Below are 24,744 nucleotides of genomic sequence, written 5' to 3'. Positions count from 1 at the left end.
CAATTTGATTGGATGACGGCATCACCTCGTAAAAAGGGATTAAAAGTAACATTGTTAAATTTGACCAGTTTACGTGTTATCTCTATGGGAGTGCAGTTTTTCTGGAAATGAAAACTGACATGACTATCTTTATCGAGCACTAGCTCACTTATGCTTCGGTGAATTTCTCCCATATTTTAGTATGTTGTAGCTGAGACTTTGGGCTATCGTAAGTGTGCCCTTCGTTTTTTCATACGGAGTCGGCATCATGCCCAAAAACTTGGTTGAAATTAAAGCTTATCTTCCATGTATTTTCATATTCCTTTCTTTCTGCAACTTTCTTTGCAATAACTCAAGAAAAACAAGCTCTATTAGCCCAATATTTTGCACATGTTTAGTTTATGTCACGTACATTATTTCATAAAATAACAACTACTTGATCGGGCACCTTCTTGGGTATGTAAATTAGGGTCAAAGGTCAAAAATGTTTCATCCTGTATCTTGGTGAATACATGTCTTATCTTTCCCATATTTTGCATACGTAAAGACCATGTTACAAGAATCATTTCACAAAATAACCACTTTTTGCTCAGACGCCATCTTGTCTGTGCAAAGTAGGGTCAAAGGTCATATGTACTTCTTTCTTTGTCTTCATTATGACGTGTTATCTCTATGGGAGGGAATTTTTCTAGATGTGAAAATTGACATGATTGTCTTTATCGACGACTAGCTCAATTACCCTTCGGTGAATTTCTTCCAGATTTTAGTATGTTGTAGCCAATGTAATACTCTTTAAGTTTTGTGAATCAAAGTTTTAATCGGATGATGTCTTCACCACGTGAAAATGGATATAATGTAACCTTGTCAAATTTAACCAGTTTACGTGTTATCTCTATGGGAGGGAATTTTTCTGGAAATGAAAATTGACATGACGGTCTTTATCGAGCACTACCTCACTTACTCTTCTGTAAATTTCTCCCAGATTTTAATATGTTGTGGGTGAGACTTTGGGCTATCATCAGTGATTCTCCATTTTTTCATACGATGCCGAGATCACGTCAAAAAACTTGGTTGACATCAAACTTATCTTCGATGTATTGAGATATTTCTTTCTCTCTGCAACTTTCTTTGCAATAACTCAAGAAAAACAGCCCCTATCATCCCCGTATTTGGCACATGTTTAGTTTATGTCACGTACATTATTTCATAAAATAACAACTACTTGATCAGACGCCATCTTGGGTATGTAAATTAGGGTCAAAGGTCATAAATGTTTTAACCTGTATCTTGGTGAATACATGTCCTATCTTTCCCATATTTTGCACACGCAAAGGTCATGTTACAAGAATCATTTCACAAAATAACCACTTTTTGCTCAGATGCCATCTTGGCTGTGCAAAGTTGGGTCAATGGTCAAATATACTTCATTCTGTATCTTCGTTATAGTGTATACCGAATTTGGTACCAAAGATGGCAGACCTGACTCTCTTTTCTAAATGAGAATCCAAATATCACACGTCCAATGTCTCTAAACACAGATGAAACCTATATGGTCATGCCTATTGCGATCAGGACTCGAATCATTGATTAAAAAAAATCGGATCACCTAATTTGTCAGTCTTGACAAATTCCAAGTCTAGTATGTATTTGTTGCTGTATCTTCGTTATCTAGTGTATACAGAATTAGTACCAAAGATGGCAGACATCACTCTCTTTTCTAAATGAGAATCCAAACATGACACGGCCAATGTCTCTAAACACAGATGAAACCTGTATGGTCATGCCTATTGCGATCATGATTCGAATCATTGATTAAAAAAAAAATCGGATCACCTTAATTTGTCAGTGATGACAAATTACAATCTTCTTCTTCTTTCTTTATTTCTGGACAAAAGTTGTGTATCTACGTACTCAGAAAGTTCTCACAGTATCAATTTCAAACTCATACTATATATGTATCATGTCCCAAAGACGAAAAATTTTATAAAATCATAGTGATCAGTCGACCGTGACGTCACTATGACGTCATTATATGAAAACACATTCTCAATCATATCTCTTTAATGGAATCAAAGTTTTCAATTGAATTTACGTCACATATATTTTAAGTCAAGCGCATTCTACTCATATAATCAAAATTCATATTTTCTCTTAAAACGTGCGCGTACGCGCGCGTTGAAATATTTGTATGCTCAAACCGAGCTCAAATTTTTTTTGCACACGTTTCAGACCATTTGGAGCATTTTTTGAAAAATTGAAAAAATTGGACGGACGCGTACGCGCGCGCACATATTCGCACACACAGCTCATATGCAATGGAAATTTCCCGTTTTTTTACACTTATCGGATGCCTAAAATGTCAAGGAATATTTCTACCAAGTTTCAAGTCAATCCCATTCAATATGACGTCATACGGGCCCGTCAAAGTTGAAATTCCGCGCGCGCGTCAATGGCGATATACAGTGCAACGATGCCAAAAAAACGCCAATTTTAAATCCGATTTTACTCGTCAGGATGGACGGTAACCCCCCATTATCTGTACATATTTTGAAAGCTGATGAGTTGTACATGTCATTTCATGGGGTGGCAATGCTGACAAAATGATTAAAAGATATCAAATTTCTTAATAAAGTAAAAAAAGTAAATTTTCAAAATGACGTCATCAAATTTCAAGTTCATTCGAGCGTATCTCACTAGTCCTTTGTCAATTTTCACCCAGATTTCAGTATGATGTAGCTTATTTAATGTTCTTTCAAACATAAAATAACAATATTTTGATTGGATAACGGTATCACCTCGTAAAAGTGGATTAAAAGTAATCTTGTCAAATTTGACCAGTTTACGTGTTATCTCTATGGGAGTGCAGTTTTTCTGGAAATGAAAATTGACATGACTATCTTTATCGAGCACTAGCTCACTTAAGCTTCGGTAAATTTCTCCCAGATTTTAATATGTTGTAGCTGAGACTTTACGCTACCGTTATTGTGCCCTTTGTTTTTTCATACGATGTCGGAATCACGTCAAAAAATTGGGTTGAAATTCAGGCTTATCTTCGATGTATTGAGATATTTCTTTCTTTCTGCAACTTTCTTTGCAATAACGCAAGAAAAACGGCCTCTATCACTTCCATATTTTGCACATGTTTAGTTCATGTCACGTACATTATTTCATAAAATAACAACTACTTGATCGGACACCATCTTGGGTATGTAAAGTAGGGTCAAAGGTCATAAGCGTTTCACCCTGTATCTTAGTGAATACATGTCCTATCTTTCCCATATTTTGCACACGCAAAGACCATGTTACAAGAATCATTTCACAAAATAACCACTTTTTACTCAGATGCCATCTTGTCTGTGCAAATTGAGGTCAAAGGTCATATGTACTTCTTTTTGTATCTTCGTTATGACGTGTTATCTCTATGGGAGGGAATTTTCTTTAATGTGAAAATTGACATGATTGTCTTTATCGAGCACTAGCTCACTTACCCTTCGGTGAATTTCTCCCAGATTTTAATATGTTGTAGCTGAGACTTTGCGCTATCGTTTCATTTCCTTTGTTTTTTCATACGATGTCGGGATTACGATAAAAAATTGGTTGAAATTAAAGCTTATCTTCTATGTATTGAGATATTTCTTTCTTTCTGCAACTTTCTTTGCAATAACTCAAGAAAAACACGCCCTATCACCCCCATATTTTGCACATGTTTAGTTCATGTCTCGTACATTATTTCATAAAATAACAACTACTAGATCAGACAACATCTTGGGTATGTAAATTAGGGTCAAAGGTCATAAATGTTTCATCTTGTATCTTAGTGAATACCTGTCCTATCTTTCCCATATTTTCCACACGTATAGACGATGTCGCGAGAATCATTTCACAAAATAACCACTATTTCATCAGATGCAATCTTGGGAGTGCAAAGGTGGGTCAAAGGTCATATGTATTCATTGCTGTATCTTCGTTATTCAGTGTATACAGAATTTGGTACCAAAGATGGCAGATATGACTCCCTTTTCTAAATGAGAATCCAAACATCACACGGCCAATGTCTCTGAACCCAGATGAAACCTGTCATGGTCATGCCTATTGCGATCAGGACTTGAATCATTGATTAAAAAAAAAATCGGATCACCTTAATTTGTCAGTGATGACAAATTACAATCTCTAGTTAGGTGATCCGAGTATCCTCTCGGATCACCTTCTGTATCTGTACGGATTCTTTGTTCTTCTTCTTCTTCTTCTTTTTCTTTATTTCTGGACAAAAGTTGTGTATCTACGTACTCAGAAAGTACTCAGAGTATCAACTTCAAACTCATACCATATATGTATCATGTCCCAAAGACGACAAATCTAATGTATCATTGTGATTGGTTGATCGTGACGTCACTATGACGTCATTATATGAAAACACATTCTCAATCATATCTCATTAATGGAATGGAGTTTTTCAATGAAATTTACGTCACATATATTTCAAGTTATGCACATTCTACTCATATTCTCAAAATTCATATTTTCTCCTAAGACGTGCGCGTACGCGCGCGTTGAAATATTTGTATGCTCAAATCGAGCTCAAATTTTTTTTGTACACGTTTCAGACCATTTGGAGCATTTTTTGAAAAATTGAAAAAATTGGACGGACGCGTACGCGCGCGCACATATTCGCACACACAGCTCATATGCAATGGAAATTTCCCGTTTTTTTACACTTATCGGATGCCTAAAATGTCAAGGAATATTTCTACCAAGTTTCAAGTCAATCCCATTCAATATGACGTCATACGGGCCCGTCAAAGTTGAAATTCCGCGCGCGCGTCAATGGCGATATACAGTGCAACGATGCCAAAAAAACGCCAATTTTAAATCCGATTTTACTCGTCAGGATGGACGGTAACCCCCCATTTTCTGTACATATTTTGAAAGCTGATGAGTTGTACATGTCATTTCATGGGGTGGCAATGCTGACAAAATGATTAAAAGATATCAAATTTCTTAATAAAGTAAAAAAAGTAAATTTTCAAAATGACGTCATCAAATTTCAAGTTCATTCGAGCGTATCTCACTAGTCTTTTGTCAATTTTCACCCAGATTTCAGTATGATGTAGCTTATTTAATGTTCTTTCAAACGTAAAATTACAATATTTTGATTGGATAACGGTATCACCTCGTAAAAGTGGATTAAAAGTAATCTTGTCAAATTTGACCAGTTTACGTGTTATCTCTATGGGAGTGCAGTTTTTCTGGAAATGAAAATTGACATGACTATCTTTATCGAGCACTAGCTCACTTAAGCTTCGGTAAATTTCTCCCAGATTTTAATATGTTGTAGCTGAGACTTTACCCTACCGTAAGTGTGCCCTTTGTTTTTTCATACGATGTCGGAATCACGTCAAAAAATTGGGTTGAAATTTAGGCTTATCTTCGATGTATTGAGATATTTCTTTCTTTCTGCAACTTTCTTTGCAATAACTCAAGAAAAACGGCCTCTATCACTTCTATATTTTGCACATGTTTAGTTCATGTCACGTACATTATTTCATAAAATAACAACTACTTGATCGGACACCATCTTGGGTATGTAAAGTAGGGTCAAAGGTCATAAGCGTTTCACCCTGTGTCTTAGTGAATACATGTCCTATCTTTCCCATATTTTGCACACGCAAAGACCATGTTACAAGAATCATTTCACAAAATAACCACTTTTTACTCAGATGCCATCTTGTCTGTGCAAATTGAGGTCAAAGGTCATATGTACTTCTTTTTGTATCTTCGTTATGACGTGTTATCTCTATGGGAGGGAATTTTCTTTAATGTGAAAATTGACATGATTGTCTTTATCGAGCACTAGCTCACTTACCCTTCGGTGAATTTCTCCCAGATTTTAATATGTTGTAGCTGAGACTTTGCGCTATCGTTTTGTTTCCTTTGTTTTTTCATACGATGTCGGGATTACGATAAAAAATTGGTTGAAATTAAAGCTTATCTTCTATGTATTGAGATATTTCTTTCTTTCTGCAACTTTCTTTGCAATAACTCAAGAAAAACACGCCCTATCACCCCCATATTTTGCACATGTTTAGTTCATGTCTCGTACATTATTTCATAAAATAACAACTACTAGATCAGACAACATCTTGGGTATGTAAATTAGGGTCAAAGGTCATAAATGTTTCATCTTGTATCTTAGTGAATACCTGTCCTATCTTTCCCATATTTTCCACACGTATAGACGATGTCGCGAGAATCATTTCACAAAATAACCACTATTTCACCAGATGCAATCTTGGGAGTGCAAAGGTGGGTCAAAGGTCATATGTATTCATTGCTGTATCTTCGTTATTCAGTGTATACAGAATTTGGTACCAAAGATGGCAGATATGACTCCCTTTTCTAAATGAGAATCCAAACATCACACGGCCAATGTCTCTGAACACAGATGAAACCTGTCATGGTCATGCCTATTGCGATCAGGGTCGGGATTACGATAAAAAATTGGTTGAAATTAAAGCTTATCTTCTATGTATTGAGATATTTCTTTCTTTCTGCAACTTTCTTTGCAATAACTCAAGAAAAACACGCCCTATCACCCCCATATTTTGCACATGTTTAGTTCATGTCTCGTACATTATTTCATAAAATAACAACTACTAGATCAGACAACATCTTGGGTATGTAAATTAGGGTCAAAGGTCATAAATGTTTCATCTTGTATCTTAGTGAATACCTGTCCTATCTTTCCCATATTTTCCACACGTATAGACGATGTCGCGAGAATCATTTCACAAAATAACCACTATTTCACCAGATGCAATCTTGGGAGTGCAAAGGTGGGTCAAAGGTCATATGTATTCATTGCTGTATCTTCGTTATTCAGTGTATACAGAATTTGGTACCAAAGATGGCAGATATGACTCCCTTTTCTAAATGAGAATGCAAACATCACACGGCCAATGTCTCTGAACACAGATGAAACCTGTCATGGTCATGCCTATTGCGATCAGGACTTGAATCATTGATTAAAAAAAAAATCGGATCACCTTAATTTGTCAGTGATGACAAATTACAATCTCTAGTTCTTCTTATTTTTCTTCTTCTTTATTTCTCCGCAAAAGTTGTGTAGAGATTAGCTCAGAAAGTGCATTGCCTATGAATGTCAAACTTATACCATATATGTATCATGTCCCAAAGACGACAATCGAACTAAAATCAAAGTGATCAGTCGACCGTGACGTCACTATGACGTCATTATATGAAAACACATTCTCATTCAAATCTCATTAATGGAATGGAATTTCTCAATGAAATTTACGTCACATATATTTTAAGTCAAGCGCATTCTACTCATATTCTCAAAATTCATATTTACGCTTAAGACGCGCGCGTACCCGCGCGTTGAAATATTTGTATGCTCAAATCAAGCTCAAAATTTTTTTGCACACGTTTCAGACCATTTGGAGCATTTTTTGAAAAATTGATAAAATCGGACGGACGCGTACGCGCGCGCGCATATACGCACGCACAGCTCATATGCAATAACAATTTCCCGTTTTTTTACTTTGGTCGGATGTCTGAAATGTCAAGGAATATTTCTACCAAGTTTCAAGTCAATCCGACTCAAAATGACGTCATACGGGCCCGTCAAAGTTGAAATTCCGCGCGCGCGTCAATGGCGATATACAGTGCAACAATGCCAAAAAACTGCCAATTTTAAATCCGATTTTACTCGTCAGGATGGACGGTGACCCCCCATTTTCTTTGCATATTCTGAAAGCTGATGAGTTGTACATGTCATTTCATGGGTTGGCAATGCTGGAAAAATGAGTAAAATATATCAAATTTCTTAATAAAGTTAAAAAAGTAAATTTTCAAAATGACATCATCAAATTTCAAGTTCGTTCAAGCATATCTCACTTATTCTTTAGTTGATTTTCGTCTAAATTTCAATATGTTGTAGCTTATTAAATGGTCTTTCAGATGTATAATAACAACAATTTGATTGGATGACGGCATCACCTCGTAAAAAGGGATTAAAAGTAACATTGTTAAATTTGACCAGTTTACGTGTTATCTCTATGGGAGTGCAGTTTTTCTGGAAATGAAAACTGACATGACTATCTTTATCGAGCACTAGCTTACTTATGCTTCCGTGAATTTCTCCCATATTTTAGTATGTTGTAGCTGAGACTTTGGGCTATCGTGAGTGTGCCCTTCGTTTTTTCATACGGAGTCGGCATCATGCCCAAAACCTTGGTTGAAATTAAAGCTTATCTTCCATGTATTTTCATATTCCTTTCTTTCTGCAACTTTCTTTGCAATAACTCAAGAAAAACAAGCTCTATCAGCCCAATATTTTGCACATGTTTAGTTTATGTCACGTACATTATTTCATAAAATAACAACTACTTGATCGGGCACCTTCTTGGGTATGTAAATTAGGGTCAAAGATCAAAAATGTTTCATCCTGTATCTTGGTGAATACATGTCTTATCTTTCCCATATTTTGCATCCGTAAAGACCATGTTACAAGAATTTATTTCACAAAATAACCACTTTTTGCTCAGACGCCATCTTGTCTGTGCAAAGTAGGGTCAAAGGTCATATGTAATTCTTTCTTTATCATCATTATGACGTGTTATCTCTATGGGAGGGAATTTTTCTAGATGTGAAAATTGACATGATTGTCTTTATCGACGACTAGCTCAATTACCCTTCGGTGAATTTCTTCCAGATTTTAGTATGTTGTAGCCAATGTAATACTCTTTAAGTTTTGTTCAATCAAAGTTTTAATCGGATGATGTCTTCACCTCGTGAAAATAGATATAATGTAACCTTGTCAAATTTAACCAGTTTACGTGTTATCTCTATGGGAGGGAATTTTTCTGGAAATGAAAATTGACATGACGGTCTTTATCGAACACTATCTCACTTACTCTTCTGTGAATTTCTCCCAGATTTTAATATGTTGTAGCTCAGACTTTGGGCTATCGTAATTGTCCCCTCCATTTTTTCATACGGCGCCGATATCACGTCAAAAAACTTGGTTGAAATTATACTTATCTTCGATGTATTGAGATATTTCTTTCTTTCTGCAACTTTCTTTGCAATAAGTCAAGAAAACCAGCCCCTATCACGCCCATATTTTGCACATGTTTAGTTCATGTCACGTACATTATTTCATAAAATAACAACTACTTGATCAGACACCATCTTGGGTATGTAAATTAGGGTCAAAGGTCATAAATGTTTCAACCTGTATCTTGGTGAATACATGTCCTATCTTTCCCATATTTTGCACACGCAAAGACCATGTTACAAGAATCATTTCACAAAATAACCACTTTTTGCTCAGATGCCATCTTGGCTGTGCAAAATTGGGTCAATGGTCAAATATACTTCATTCTATATCTTCGTTATAGTGTATACCGAATTTGGTACCAAAGATGGCAGACCTGACTCTCTTTTCTAAATGGGAATCCAAACATCACACGGCCAATGTCTCTAAACACAGATGAAACCTATTTGGTCATGCCTATTCCGATCAGGACTCGAATCATCGATTAAAACAAATCGGATCACCTAATTTGTCAGTCTTGACAAATTCCAAGTCTAGTTGTAAATTGTAATTGTAAATGTGTTTGTACTCTCATACCCTGAGAGGCTGGGGGTCAAGAGAGTCAATAAAATCTTACAAATCTTACAAAACTGGTGTTGTCGGATGAACAATGCATGAACGGCTCTCAAATTTCTGAAGAAGCGCCGGTAACCACCGATGAAAAAAAAAATCGACGAAATCATCACAGTTGTGCCTCTTTCATCGAGATGACAATAACTATAGTAGCCACCCTGTTCTGCGAGGTGTTCACCCAAATGAAGTCCACCAATAATGATTATGGTCTGAATTCACGAAGGTGGTACAATCTTGTCCATGGTTTAAACCGTAGACAACCGTACCACCTTCGTGAATTCGGGCGTATATATCTGAGTTACGTTGTCATGGTCATGGTCTGCTTTAAATAAGCCGCCATGTTCGTATCCAACCAACGCTGCGCGCATACGCGCAACAACATACACGTTATTACACACATATCATCTTGAATATTTTTCCTTCACGTTTATACCCTATGGATAAACTGTTAAACAATATGAAAGTGTGCGTGAAAGCCAATTAGAAACAGTAGAACCAATCAACAATTAGTAAAGAACGCTACTCATATCTATTATTCTTTTATAGCTATTTTATCAATTTCTTCAAAAATCAAATTTTTATTTGCTTCATTGCTTTGGTTTTTCTTATTCTTGTTACGATATCAAACCTGATGTTGAAAAAAAGAGAGGTTATGATCACTCAACCACAAATCTGTTGCTATGCACACACCTATACACACAGAAAAAACACACACCAGACGCACAAGAGAAAAAAAAAAACAAAGAGCGTCGTGAATAAAGACAGTTAGCGAATCTCAAAAGAGGACTTATTCATCACCATTATTATTATTTTTTAATCTATGTTATTGGTACTAAAATGCAGATACAAAACAAATGCCCAATCGTTTAATAAGAATATCTCCTCTTTGACACTGTGGAGACAGATACCCGGCACAAATATGAATTCAACCAGTCAATGGCAAATTAAACAGAGTTATGTCTTTTGTCTTTCCAGGTCATAGACTAAAAGCTTAGTGCGGTGTGGGAAGTAGTGTCCGGTAAGGTGTGATGATCAGTTCATCCATAAACGGTCCTAGCCACGCCCTTCTTCCGGCTTATTTTGGTCCACCACGTGGAACTGCCCATAACCCTGGACCTCCTCCATCTGTCTCGTCTTCATGCAATCTGGGCATCATTATCAGGGTGACCCATTTTGTCAGCATATTACAAGCAATCATGTCTGAAAAACGTGCGCTGACACCTGAGGGGGAAGAACAGCCGGCTAAGGCTGCAAGGTATGCCGAGACTCAACCCCAGTCTGATGAGAAGAGGTAAGTCGTTCAATTGCCAAAGCGGGATATTTCATTCAGATAGGAACGCCTTATGGAAATCGTGACATGCATATGATGATAACTCCCAATGTTAATGCCTGGGGAGTGGATACAAGTTTAGTGATGTGTCCTTACAGAACAACAAATGAGAAAAAGCTCAGGTAGCATCAAGTTAAGTTGGGTAAAAATAACTTCCCTATTTTACTGCACTTAATCAATAAAAGTGGTTTTGAAAAGGGCCTCGATGCGTGACGTTTGGGGTAAGACAATGTTTCAGTCATAAAACTGACGAAACTCGGAAAATTGTTATTTTCAGCTAATACAAGCAAAAGCATGTTCTTGTACCAAGATATATCAGAGTTAACATTTTTTATCTTTCTTATTTTGGGTAGTTTTTTATAGAATTGTTTAGAATTTTTATAGTTATACAGCTGAAATATAAGATATTTATCATTTATGTTTATGAAATGAAATAGCAAGCCAGCTTAACTTGCTGATTAAGGGTCATAAGGAATTCTTAAGAAATGTTTTTTTTTTTTTCGAAAAAAGGGGGAAATGTCAAAATGGCATATATTCCTCATTTCCTTAGCCTATTCTGGTCATTCTTGTATCGTTCTGTCGGATATATTTTTCTGTTGTTTTTTTTTTTGTAGTTTATTTAATTTAGAGGTGGATTTCTTCTTTAAAGTATGGCCTATCAAAATCTGTCCTTAGCTAAAAGGAAGAAAACATGTCTGGCGACCTCTTTGTTGGTTTTGTGGTGCCAGATCACCCTTGAAAGTCAACTAACAAAATCCGCTGAAGAGCGCAGAGCAAATTCAATTTCCAAAGATTGCGTATTGCGCATGATTTTGAATGCAAAAGCATAACGGTATGCACTTAATCCATGCTGATCTTTCATAAACAAATATGCTGGAAAAAAAAACTGTTTTTACATATCATTGTGGGGTATGAAATTTTATAGGAATTACTTTTTTTGTGTTTTTAGATAAAGGGATATACATTGTATCATAAGCTTTGGATATTTCCCTCGCCGTCTTGAATAAAAACTAAGCGCACCGCGTTTAAAACTGAACAGCTGTGGACATCATAATCCTTTGGATATTCCTTTCGCTGCCTTGAATAAAGACTAAGGGCATCGCGTTTACAACAGAACACCTGTGGAGATACAGAATACAGCTGCACTCTTCTTTGTATAGCGGTTAGTCTCGATTCAGAAGTAGAGGGATATAAAAACAGGACCAAATTGGTTAAACATTCATTTATAATAACTAAGCTAATCATTTGGAAATGCTATCATAGCTTGATAAGCACACGTTTATGCCCGACAAATAAAATGACACCAAAAAGGTTTTGCCACCTCAGGTGGTACCAATAACACATTTTTCGGGTCTTGGCCAATGGACTATTTGATTTGATTTGATTTGATTTATTGGTTCCTGCATTATATCATTGCTTATACAGATACATACACATATATCATATACATTGTTTTAAATTGATTATTGATTGATTATACTTTTAATAGATATGATTTAATTTAATCAGATGATTCAGTATACTACCGTATAACTTTTCAAAAAAATGTTTCAGTTATTGTTTTATTTATCGTTTTTGTATTTCCTAAATCTGTTAGATTATTATTACCATATTAGATTAACAATTGGTAAACTATTGTATGATTTATTTCTTCATTTAATGTTTCAGACTATATTTTTACATTTATTTTGTCTAATTTATTTGTTAATTTCTTTGTTCCCATTTGACCACACTGTGCAAAATCTTATATATCTTGTTTTTTTTTCCAGTTTGCTGTTATAGAGTTATCATACGTTTGTATTTGTTCATTGTTTTGTATACGTTGTATTTTTACATGTATGTGGACTCCTTTGGAAATCAGTCTTGAGCTGAAAGGGCTATCCACCCTATGAATGGAAATGAATAAATAAAAAAATAAAACCATACATGTAAATGGACATACATAAACATTAAGTGCTAACAGGGTAAGTTTCTTCATTACCTTTAGAATGTACAGCAAAACAGTTTCTTCATTGCCTTTACAATGTACAACAGAACATATATCAGTGATGCAATGAATAACGCAGAAGGGCTACAGCTTAAAGGGATCGTATAGTTTTGGTTGAGACCCAATTTCAGGTTTCTAACATTTTTATGTTATCTTATGAAATATGAAAGAGCATGTAATTCCATGAGGAATTCAACGTTTATTTGATGAAAATTGATTTTGAAATGGCTGAGATATCCAAAACAGAGCGGTTCAATAGGGTGTGGGACCCACATTTTATTACGATCGCTTTGGGGTCAATCCATGTCAAATCATCCAGTGCTTGTCACCCGACCCCCTCCGATTTTCTTTGAAATCGCACCAAATGTTCCCCAAAGTGTCTGACGGAAAATCCCAAAATATTTTGCCCCAAGGTCAATTGGTTGCTAAGATACAGCCTCACATAGCAACTGATGCGCATTCCAAAATATTAGTTAAAAGAAAATTATGCATTTTTGATTGATTGTGGTAGCATGGATATTTATGCAAAAGTGTTCATTATCTGGAAATTGGAAGAACTTTATAGTCTTTGCAAGAAAAAGTGACTGTGACACGAAATTGACTTTTCGTTAAACGTGCACGAGGTCACCGAAAATGGTGTTAAATGTTGATTTCGAAAATTTTAATGCATATTTAGAAGCTAATATCTTCCACATTTCATCACCTTAGGTTCTAAAATATTATGCTGTTGAAGGCTTTGACTTGCTCAGTAATTTTGAAAAAAATCAGCAGATTCGTACCCACCGTTTTTATGGAGAGCGCCCTCAAAGTTGACAAAAATGAAAAATGTGCCAAATTCAAGGTCACGGATCACCCTTCGTCCCACCTAGGAATGGCATCAATTTTTTTGTATTGATAGACATTGACCTATATTATCTTGGGTTACCAAAGACATTTTGCTACCGAAATGTTCAATGGTAAATATACCCCACTGAAAATGGTCGTAAACGGCCAAATTCCCATGTAATATCACATATTGGGTTTAGAGGACATTTCAAATGTCCATGCTTTCAAGATGAAAAGCCTAGCTCTGTGATATTTGCAGTAGGGGTAGTCTGTTATACATATTTTAGTAATATATACCACAAAACACTTTTATTACATAATAATGACCTTGAAATTTACTCCAAAATTTGATAAAAGCAATAAGTCGCTCCATTTTCCTCATTGCACTGCACGTAATATGTGTTTTGAAAGACTTTTCACAGAACAATATTTCAAGAATTATGAAAGCTGACAGCCTAACATATTAAGGTTCTAAACTATTTTGTGCTCTTCTTTCAGATTTACTGTCAATTTGATCATGAATGTTATACCCTTGACCTTGAAGTGCTTCTAAAAATAGCTGTAAATTTGTTAACTACAAATTACACACAGACAGGTGTTTTATGGCATGATATACTTGTGATTCTTTCACAAACACAAAAGCTTTTTATAGTGTGTGAATGTTATATACTGGAATTAATCTATACGTGCTTGCAAGATATGTTACAATTAATTACTTTGTTCTGACAATGACCCTCAATTTCAATCACAAAAGGGGACAGTAATATATTGTGATTTTGTGTGCATTTCCTATGGAAAACAGTGCTTTGTGGTGAAACTCATAAAAACTTGACTATTTTTACTATTTATCACTTTGATTGATTAATTCTATTCAAATTGTGGTAGAAAAAGTGGGCTGTGACAATTTCCAATAAAAAACAACACAAATGCTGTAGAAAATAAAAAACAATGAAATACATAACAAATATTCCAAAAACAAGAAAATACATAAGAATGGAAATGATTTTGGATGTTGTCATAAGTTACAGAACAAATCCCCCCAAAAAGATGACTCTCAGTGCTTTTAATGTGCGTTTCACAGGCTAGAATAAGAATCATTCTTATGTGTTGGGCGCAATATAATCAACTATTATTATGTACTTTTTGTATGGGCAGGAATAGGCATTTCTCCTGATTTTGAAGGTGATAAATTCAGGGTCAATGTCAGAACAAAGTAATTAATTGTAACATATCTTGCAAGAACCTATAGATTTATTCCAGTATATAACATTTACACCATAAAAACTTTTGTGCTTGTGAAAGAATCACTAGTATGTTATGCCATAAAACACCTGTTGTGTGTGTAATTTGTAGTTAACAAATTTACAGCTATTTTTAGAAACACTTCAAGGTCAAGGGTATAACATTCATGATCAAATTGACAGTAAATCTGAAAGAAGAGCACAAATAGTTTAGAACTTTAATATGCTAGGCTGTCAGCTTTCATAATTCTTGAAATATTGCTCTGTGAAAAGTCTTTCAAAACACATATTACGTGCAGTGCAATGAGGAAAATGGAGCGACTTATTGTTTTTATCAAATTTTGGATTAAATTTCAAGGTCATTATAATGTAATAAAAGTGTTTTGTGGTATATATTACTAAAATATGTATAACAGACTACCCCTACTGCAAATATCACAGGGCTAGGGCTTTTCGTCTTGAAAGCATGGACATTTGAAATGTCCTCTAAACCCAATATGTGATATTACATGGGAATTTGGCCGTTTACGACCATTTTCGGTGGGGTAAATTTACCATTGAACATTTCGGTAGCAAAATTTCTTTGGTAACCCAAGATAATATAGGTCAATGTCTATCAATACAAAAAAAAAAAAATTGATGCCATTCCTAGGTGGGACGAAGGGTGATCCGTGACCTTGAATTTGGCATATTTTTCATTTTTGTCAACTTTGAGGGCGCTCTCCATAAAAACGGTGGACACGAATCCGCTAATTTTTTTTCAAAATTACTGAGCAAGTCAAAGCCTTCAACAGCATAATATTTTAGAACCTAAGGTAATGAAATGTAGAAGATATTAGCCTCTAAATATGCATTAAAATTTTCGAAATTAACATTTAACACCATTTTCGGTGACCTCGTGCACGTTAACGAACAGTCAATTTCGCGTCACAGTCACTTTTTCTTGCAAAGACTATAAAGTTCTTCCAATTTCCAGATAATGAACACTTTTGCATAAATATCCATGCTACCACAATCAATCAAAAATGCATAATTTTCTTTTAACTAATATTTTGGAATGCGCATCGGTTGCTATGTGAGGCTGTATCTTAGCAACCAATTGACCTTGGGGCAAAATATTTTGGGATTTTCCGTCAGACACTTTGGGGAACATTTGGTGCGATTTCAAAGAAAATCGGAGGGGGTCGGGTGACAACTTTTCTGAAAATTGGATGATTTGACGTGGATTGACCCTTTGTTTTACTTTGTTTGTTGATGTTTCAGTCATTCCAAACCCGATTTTCATCAAATAAATTTTGAATTCCTCTTAAAATGGTATGCTCTGTACTATTTCATAAGTGTTTTCTTGGTATCTCGCAAAAAGTTAAAAGCCCGATTCTCATCTCCACCAATACTGTACTATCCCTATAAGCATTGCTTGATTTGCAAGCAGCCCTCGTACATAATTCATAACATATATAGGAAAATAAGGGGAGGGATGACTTGTTTGTTTGTTTGAAAAGATTTTATTTTCTGCATTTCATATTTTCTTTCAGAATACAAAAATAACAAAGGCAGGTTCAATTACACAAATTCAATTCTGAAAAATTATTGACATATTACATAGTAAGTCATATTTTGTATATAAAGACAAATGAAACGTTAAATAACATACAAAATGTTTATATGGCCAATAATGACTTGATTCACAGTACAATATATAATATATACATATGATGCAGAGGGCCGCCGTTATAAGCCGTGCTTGAACAGACGGACAGCCAGAGTTAAATTACCATTTTTTATTGTAGTACTTGAACACTAATACGGATGGGCCATGTTAAAATGCGTGTAAATCCAGTTTTATACAATTACTTGGTAAACAGGAGAGGTGCCTGTGAGTGCGTGTGCAGGTGATGAAGCGCGAAAGTGTTGATGGTCAGCACTTCTAAGAAAATGATTGAATATGTTATAATATGGGCGACGGGTCAAGCAGCAAAGTAAAAGAAAAGGAAAAGGGGGTGGACCAAAATATTGCCTTGTTGTTGAGTATAAGAGGTACATGTTTAATGATTACTGTACAGTATGATATTGTGCCAAGAAATATTTCTTTGTATTTGCCTTAAAGGAATAAAGAGATGTGCACTGTTTTATGTGGAGAGGGAGTGAATTCCAAATATCAGGCCCGTTATGCCGAATTGATTTTTGAGCTAATAGGAGTTTAGGGTTATTCAAATGGAAATCATTACGATGGCGCGTGGGGTAAGCATGGACATCCCTGTTAAGGGAAAATGCGTTGTGGAAGCGTGGGAGTAGATTTTGCGTGTATTTGAACATAAATATTGCATAGAGATAGGATAGGAGAAAGGAGAGAGGAGAGGTCTGTCTGCTTTCACTATACACAAAGATCACCTGGATCACTGAATAGTAAAGCATAGCAAAGTATTTTCTCACCGAGGTACAGGTGAACACTTACAGGTCATGGTCGGTTACATAACATTACGCAATAACTTCTGAACGGCGGTAATTCAACAAGGGAAATTTCACATACGATACAATTGCAATGACATTATAAGATCACTGATATCCAGAAAGCAGCATTGTCTTTACAGCTTTCTTGAAAGAATACATAGACTTTAAAATTCGAATTTCTGAAGGAAGAGAGTTCCAAATATCAGGTCCAGTGTGTCTGATAGATTTCAGTGCCATCACCGTTTTAGGATTTTGTAGATGAAATTTATCAGATTGCCTTGTGGGATAAGAATGTATATCCTTGTTTAACTGGAATAATGGGAGGAAAGAAGATGGCAACTGACCGTTGTACAAACGAAACATAAAAAGTGAATTTTGCAGAAAATTAATATCATTTACCTTTAGTGTTTTTAATTCTACGAACAAAGGATCCGAATGGTCCCGATGGCCTGAATTGGTACATATACGTATAGCTTTCTTTTGTAGAAGCAATATACTGTCAATGTGACTTTTCGCAGTTGCCCAAACAATGTTACAATATGAGATAGTCGACAATATCAACGAATTATAAAGCATAAATAAAATATTCTTTGGGACATAATACTTAAGCTTACAGAGTATACCAACCTTACGAGACACTTTATCTGAGATGTATTGCACATGAGCATTCCATTTCATATTTTCACTGATATATATTCCAAGGAATTTGACACTTTCTTTTTGCTCCAATGATATACCATCCACCATTATATTCAAGTGGCGCATTTCATTTTTTTTCTTTTTATTATGAAAATAAATAAAATTTGTCTTTTTTAAGTTGAGTGACAATTTATTGTTCTTAAACCATGTAGATAATTTCGGCAATTCAGTATCAAGAGTTCTTAAAAGCGACTGAAAATCAGAATTGGAACAAAATACGTTGGTGTCATCGGCGAACAGTATATATTGCAATAACTTAGAGGAATTTGTAATATCATTTATATACACTAGAAATAGTAGTGGTCCCAATATGGATCCTTGTGGGACGCCACAATGTATGGGAAAAACTTCAGAGTTTACGGATTCATAGTATACGTATTGCTGTCTATTTGATAAATAATCTTCAAACCATTCCAGTGGAATGCCACGAACTCCATAACAATGTAATTTGCGTAAAAGGATAGTGTGGTCAAGAGTGTCGAATGCCTTGCTTAGGTCCATGAACACACCAATGACATGTTTTTGTTCAGCCAGGGCAGTCGACACTCTGTCATACAACTGGGCTAGTGCCATATCAGTGGAGTGAAATTTCCTGAAACCATATTGGTCTTGGTTCTTCTTTTGCTTACCAATGACGTCATTAATAACCTTCCAAGTGGCTGACATAATTATCTCCAGTAGCATTTTCAAAAGCTTCCGTATAATACATTCTGCGAGAAAGCCTGATAATCTGTGTAAGTTTATTTCTGTATAATTTATATTTATTATCAGGATGCCGTAAACTATTTTTATATAAAACATTTCTTTTCTTAATGGAGAGAAAAATTCCTTTTGTTATCCACGGATTTTTGATTTTTTTATTGTTTTTCTTTTCAATTGTGGGGATATGTTTGTTAAAATAAGAAAGGAATATATTCCAGAAGGTGTCATAAGCAATGTTTAGGTCTGCAGAAATTAGTACATCATCCCATGTTTCCGTGATTACATCATCGTTGAGTAATGATATATTTTCTAGTGTGAATTTCCGCTTCTTCTTACATTCTTTCTGCTTAACATGAGAATTCTGTGTGTCGCCACAAATGAAGAATATGGGTAAATGGTCAGAGATATCACTATACAAAAGACCAGATTTCGAATAATCTGTGTCAATATTCGTAAAAATATTATCGATCAACGTTGATGAAGTGACAGTAATTCTCGAAGGCTTATCAATTGTAATATTACAAAAATTTGCTTGCAGAATATTGCAAAATTTATTTCTAAGAATGTGCTCTTCTTTCAAGAGATCAATGTTAAAATCACCCATAATATATACATCTTTGTTTTCTTGATTAACCAGCTCTAATAAGACATCAAAATTATCCAAAAATGAATTACTATCTGTATGAGGGGGCCTGTACATTACACAAAGTATTATATTTTTTCTATTATACATATTAATTTCAACACATGTGCAATGAAAATCATTTCCATTGTACATCAAATCAGGCCTTTCTTTATACGATAATATGTGTGATAGGAACAGGGCGACTCCGCCTCCTCGTCCGCATTTTCTATCAGAACGGACAACAGAATACCCATCAATGTCATATATCTGTTCCAAGTTCATCGTCGGCAACCAGGAATAGCTTGATGGTTGTCACATGGGCGGACTTAAATAATACTCAATCACACTCGTGCCATTCACTTTAATGTACAATTTAATATAACCATTTGTGGAATATTCACAGGACTGAAATCAAGGAGTTGTGACCAACATAAAATGCAAAATCAAAATTCTGAGTGAGATAGATTAAATTACAATACTCTTATATTCGACAACAATGTGAACGGGACCCTGCCTTGGTCCGGTTCCACCTGTAATTTTGGCTTGACACTTCTTCAGAATAATTATAACAGCTTCACTATTAATTCGTTATCCCTGACAATACACTATCTGCTATCAAATACTACACTATTTGGTTCACACCACCGTAGTGCTGATCCTGAGATGACCAGCCTGCACGCACGACGGTTTACCGCGGTTATAACCTTTGTCTTCAACTACACTGCTTCCGTTTACATCCGGGTTCTGTGCTAACCCGCAATTATCCTGGAGTATATGAATACCAATATTCAAATTCTGTGCACATTATATTCATCCTTTTACCAATTTAACATGACCTTCATCTCTCTACTTCAGCGACACTTCCACGTCATAACCAATCACATCTACAGGGTGTCATGCACCCGCCAGGTTCATCGCTCACCTGCGTTGTCCATAAAGTCACATTAATTGTCAAACTGTTCGCTTCCAGAACATGAACTGATTCGTGGGTGGAGCGTCCTTATATGCGATGTTACTGTTCCAGCTCCAAAGTGTCGCGAAGGACCCGCGTCCCGTATTCATTGGCGTCCAAAGTTCTCCCTAGCGAGGGGCGGACACAGTCGCTCTGCTGCGAATGCGTCGGCCTGGGAGTAGACTCGACCTCGGCCTCGGCGCCATCAATTACCGGTGTAATATAACCAAAATGCCTCTTCTTCTTGTTTACTGGAAGGCTGCAAAGGCTGTTGGAATACGCCTTCTGGCAGCAAACAAAATCTGAACTCTAATCAGCCAGTATACATGCTGACGGTAAGGTGGACGGACGGCTCCTGGCCGCAAACGAAATTGGGCTTAGAAACAAAATTATCTTGCCAACTGGCGCCTGGGTGTGGCAGGTTGGTTTCCTGCCATCACGGGGCTAACTCAATGTTCTCTCGGTGAAATCAAAATGGTGTCTGCCCCGAAAAGATCCAACTCTACTGTTAAATTGCTACTCGACTACGACACTCCTTTTCGAGGCATTTGGAATATTTGATACAACTAAAAGGACTTGAACGAAAACACCTATACAGCACTCTCCCGGAACTGGAGCTATTTCCTGTCTCTTCTTTCTACATTAATTAACATGCAAAAAATAAATGAACTCCTCTCGGTCATCGATGGCGCGACTTGGAAAACATTTACACCTGTCCTAGCACTTTCTCTCTCTCACTCTCGCTTTCTCTCTCGCTCACTCACTCGCACTTTTTGTCTCGTTATCCCTACACGTAAACATGTTTGTCTAGTTGAATGACCGATAGGTGTTGCACATGAAATAACCTGGAAATGCATTTTCAATGTGACAATGGTAGAGTCGCTGCCGAAAAGTTAACTGACAAGTTCTAATCCCCATCGCCCCCCCCCCCCCACATGTTTGCTAAAAATGTAGATCAGCAGTTGTGATCGTACAAAATGGATGCATTGTACAGTGTGCAGAGAGCGGCAATTGATAAAAAACATTAATATCATAACACAATTTATTGCAGGAGGGCTACAGAACAGTCAAGTGATGTCGACTCTTATCTGAGAGCCGTTGCCGGTAATATCACTGACAATGAAGTCATCGAGGATCTCGGGGAAGAGTTGGGGTTCTCAAGGGGAGATATCCAGAATTTCCTACGAACTAATCACCGTTACCATGATATAACAAGCGATGGTACTGTGTGCATGCTTCGCAAGTGGAGTGAGAGAGTGAGCCCATCATCACTTCGATCGGACCTGAAAGAAGCTTTAAAGAGAGCCGAAGAACGACGGACTGCCAGGGCACATCTGCAATCCGGTGAGTCATCTCACTGTTTTAACCATTAAAAGACTAGAAGAGTTAAAAGTATGTATTTGCAGGGTATCGTTAAGAAATGAGATGTCATGTGATCTTTCTGGATACAACGATTCAGAAAACAAACATCATATCATCAAGTCAATAGTCCTCGGTAGAATTGCCTACCGGCCGTTGGAGAACAAATGCCACATTCAACTTTTTAAAAAATCAGTTTTGTGGCATCTTATTGTAATTTATTTTCAAAAGTGAAACTAAAATTTAGCAGCTGACTGTGCACGCTGTCGTAGGCTATTATTTTACTTTGCTGACTAATTCGCCTTGTTTAAGGAAAATGAATAGACTTCGTTGTGTCACTTTCATTGCTTTACCGATAATAAAGAAATAAAAAAAAAAACTTTTAGAAGATGTGTAATCGTAGATTGTCAGGATCAAGTATTAAGTATCATAGATTAAGTATTCAAATACGCAAATACGGACGGGAAAAAAATCATCGAGGGCTGAATATTTTATGAACGGTTCCACACACAGACACACACACAAATCAAGCTCATTTTCCTTAAAATACAGAAGGGTTCTTCTACTTGTGTTCAGGCTGCTCTCTATACAGAATAATGGTCCAAAGAGTCAGTACACACTGGTCTATTGTTCAAAAGAAGGTACAGCGATATCACTCTCATTTTGACAAACCTCTTTATTATGTAAAAAAAAAAAAAAAAAAAAAAAAACTCACTGCATATTTATTTATCTTTTTGTTTATTATGGGTTATGTTTTTTGAAAACCTATTAAGACTTTATCAAGGGAATCGTGTATCACAAAATTAATTTTTACATACTTTTATAGACATTTGACCTCTTTCAATTCACTGATTACATGCTATATGGACACAATAAAATGAAGACCTGAATATAAGAACGACCCAAGTCCAATTTTTGGCCAAATTCAGTTTGACATGGGAAATTGTAGCTTATGCATGGACTCATCTTGTGTATAAATGATAAATCCTAATTACCCCCGGAAGTGCCCGAAATGAATGAGTTAAATCTTATTTTAATGTCAAAATGAAGGACTTGGGTCATTCTTACATTCATATAATAGCGCCCTCTCTCATCCTTCTCTCATCTCTATAGCAGAATATCATGTATATGAATTAAAGAACGACCCGAACCAAAGAACGACCCAAGTCCACCACACAAAATGGCCTCTCCACAATTAATGTAATTGTTAATTGTCATAATAATATATGTTCTAATTTGTATATACAATGTTACCTTCCCATCACATTTAAATAGAATATTATTGGACAAATAAAAAAGATATGAAGGTTTTTTTTTAGTTTACTCGAAATAGTCTTCCGTGGACTTGGGTCGTTCTTATATTCGTATACTCAAATAGTAAAGCATAAAACTTAAAAAAAAAAAGCAGACAGGCGTTCTGGGGAGTAATAAAACGGGCGTTTTCAGGCGGTTCAGGTGGGTCAAATGAGTGGCAAGTGGTATGCTGAAATTAATATATGAAAAAAATGACGAAACTTTGAAATGCTGTTCAACCGAGGCTATAGTTTGATCTGATCAGATCGACATCATAGATTTTCACTCGAACAAATTTCCAGTCTTTGTTGATTATAGATCGTAATCTGACTATAATAATTATTACATACTCAGCTTCGTGAATACTCTGTTAACTTGTTTTGAGGAACAATTTTCAATTCAGCTTTGTTTTAATATTCATCAAAATGCATGTAAAGTAAAGATTGAAAATTAGACATGTAATTGAGTAATACACAAGAAGCAAGAATAAAACAGCTTGTCATGGCTTGTACCGAAAGGGTGGGTTGGGTGGTGGCGCGTCGCGTTAATGGGAACACTACCCTTCGTCCAAACCCCCCCCCCCCCCGGTTTTGCCGAAAGAGTGCGTTGGGAGCGTTGGATCGCGTCGCGTTGACTGGAACCCCACCCTTCGTCCAAAGCCCCCCCCCCCCCCCCGGTTTTGCCGAAAGGGTGCGTTGGTACTTTTTCTCATAAAGCCCAAGCTATTTTGACCCTTCCCAGGCCCAAGGGGGGGGGGGGCACATTGTGCCCCCCTTATATAACTTTGTTATTGTTTGATGTTTCATAATAATGTTTCATAGTCTACATGACCGCATACTTTAATTTTTTCAAGGTCACACATAGAGGGCGCTATTTACCAAAATATAAAGAAATACATAGGAAATATGCTAAAAACATGATTTTTCTGTATGATTTCTTTATCCCCAGTATGTCTTATTATAGACCAATATTTTTCATATTTGCCACAAATGATCTGCAAGTCATAGCTCATTATTTTTTACGGTTGAAATTTCTCAAGGTCACCAAATGATAAAATAAAGAAATACATTAGGAGACCTGTGATGTATTGTTTGGGATAGGTACATGCATAGTTATCATATTTCATATTCCCATAATATCGGAATTTTAAGTTTGCAGATTGATCATGTGATAAACAAATGATATTAGAGGTATAATTTGGGTGAAGGAATCAAAATGACACAAGATAGAATGGCAATCTTTGGAAAATACTGTTATTTTCAAGTATCTCTATTATATCTATTGTTTTATGGCATTGTCACAGAAAAACAAAGGAAATAATAGGAAAAACATTTCAGGGCCATAATTACTTCACATTATCTTTGCTCCTTCACCAAATTTCAGCCTAGAAACGCCCATTATATACATTATAATATGGTTAATTGGAATTGGAACAGAAAAATATGCAAAATCTGACTGACATGGTTGTCAGTTTATTGTTGCCATGGCAACCAGCAATATCATATATAGGTAAATTATATATCACAATGTTCGGAATGAGCTTTTAGGAAAAGTCACCAAATTTGGTTAAAACTGGATTAAGGGCGAAGGAGTGGCGAATGAAAATCTGG

General features: G+C 36.0%; 1 protein-coding gene across 2 annotated transcripts in view; it reads left to right on the top strand.

Moving 5' to 3' along the window:
* The first annotated feature begins 10,305 nt into the window (after positions 1-10,305).
* LOC139742840 (NLR family CARD domain-containing protein 4-like) overlaps positions 10,306-24,744 on the top strand; it is a 107,121-nt gene continuing 92,682 nt past the window's right edge. The window contains exons 1-2 of one of the 2 annotated variants that reach the window (XM_071653356.1): positions 10,306-10,961; positions 21,534-21,826. In XM_071653356.1, the coding sequence (XP_071509457.1) occupies positions 10,699-10,961; positions 21,534-21,826 (556 nt within the window). In that variant the 5' untranslated portion in view covers positions 10,306-10,698. The remainder of the gene's footprint in view (positions 10,962-21,533; positions 21,827-24,744) is intronic. The other variant, XM_071653357.1, reaches the window with a different exon arrangement.

This window comes from Diadema antillarum, unplaced genomic scaffold (genome assembly GCF_040938485.1).
Source record: "Diadema antillarum isolate AM-2024a unplaced genomic scaffold, OU_Dant_1.0 seq00001026_RagTag, whole genome shotgun sequence".
Classification (NCBI taxonomy): Eukaryota; Metazoa; Echinodermata; class Echinoidea; order Diadematoida; family Diadematidae; genus Diadema; species Diadema antillarum.
This window is presented reverse-complemented; position numbering and strand designations above follow the sequence as displayed.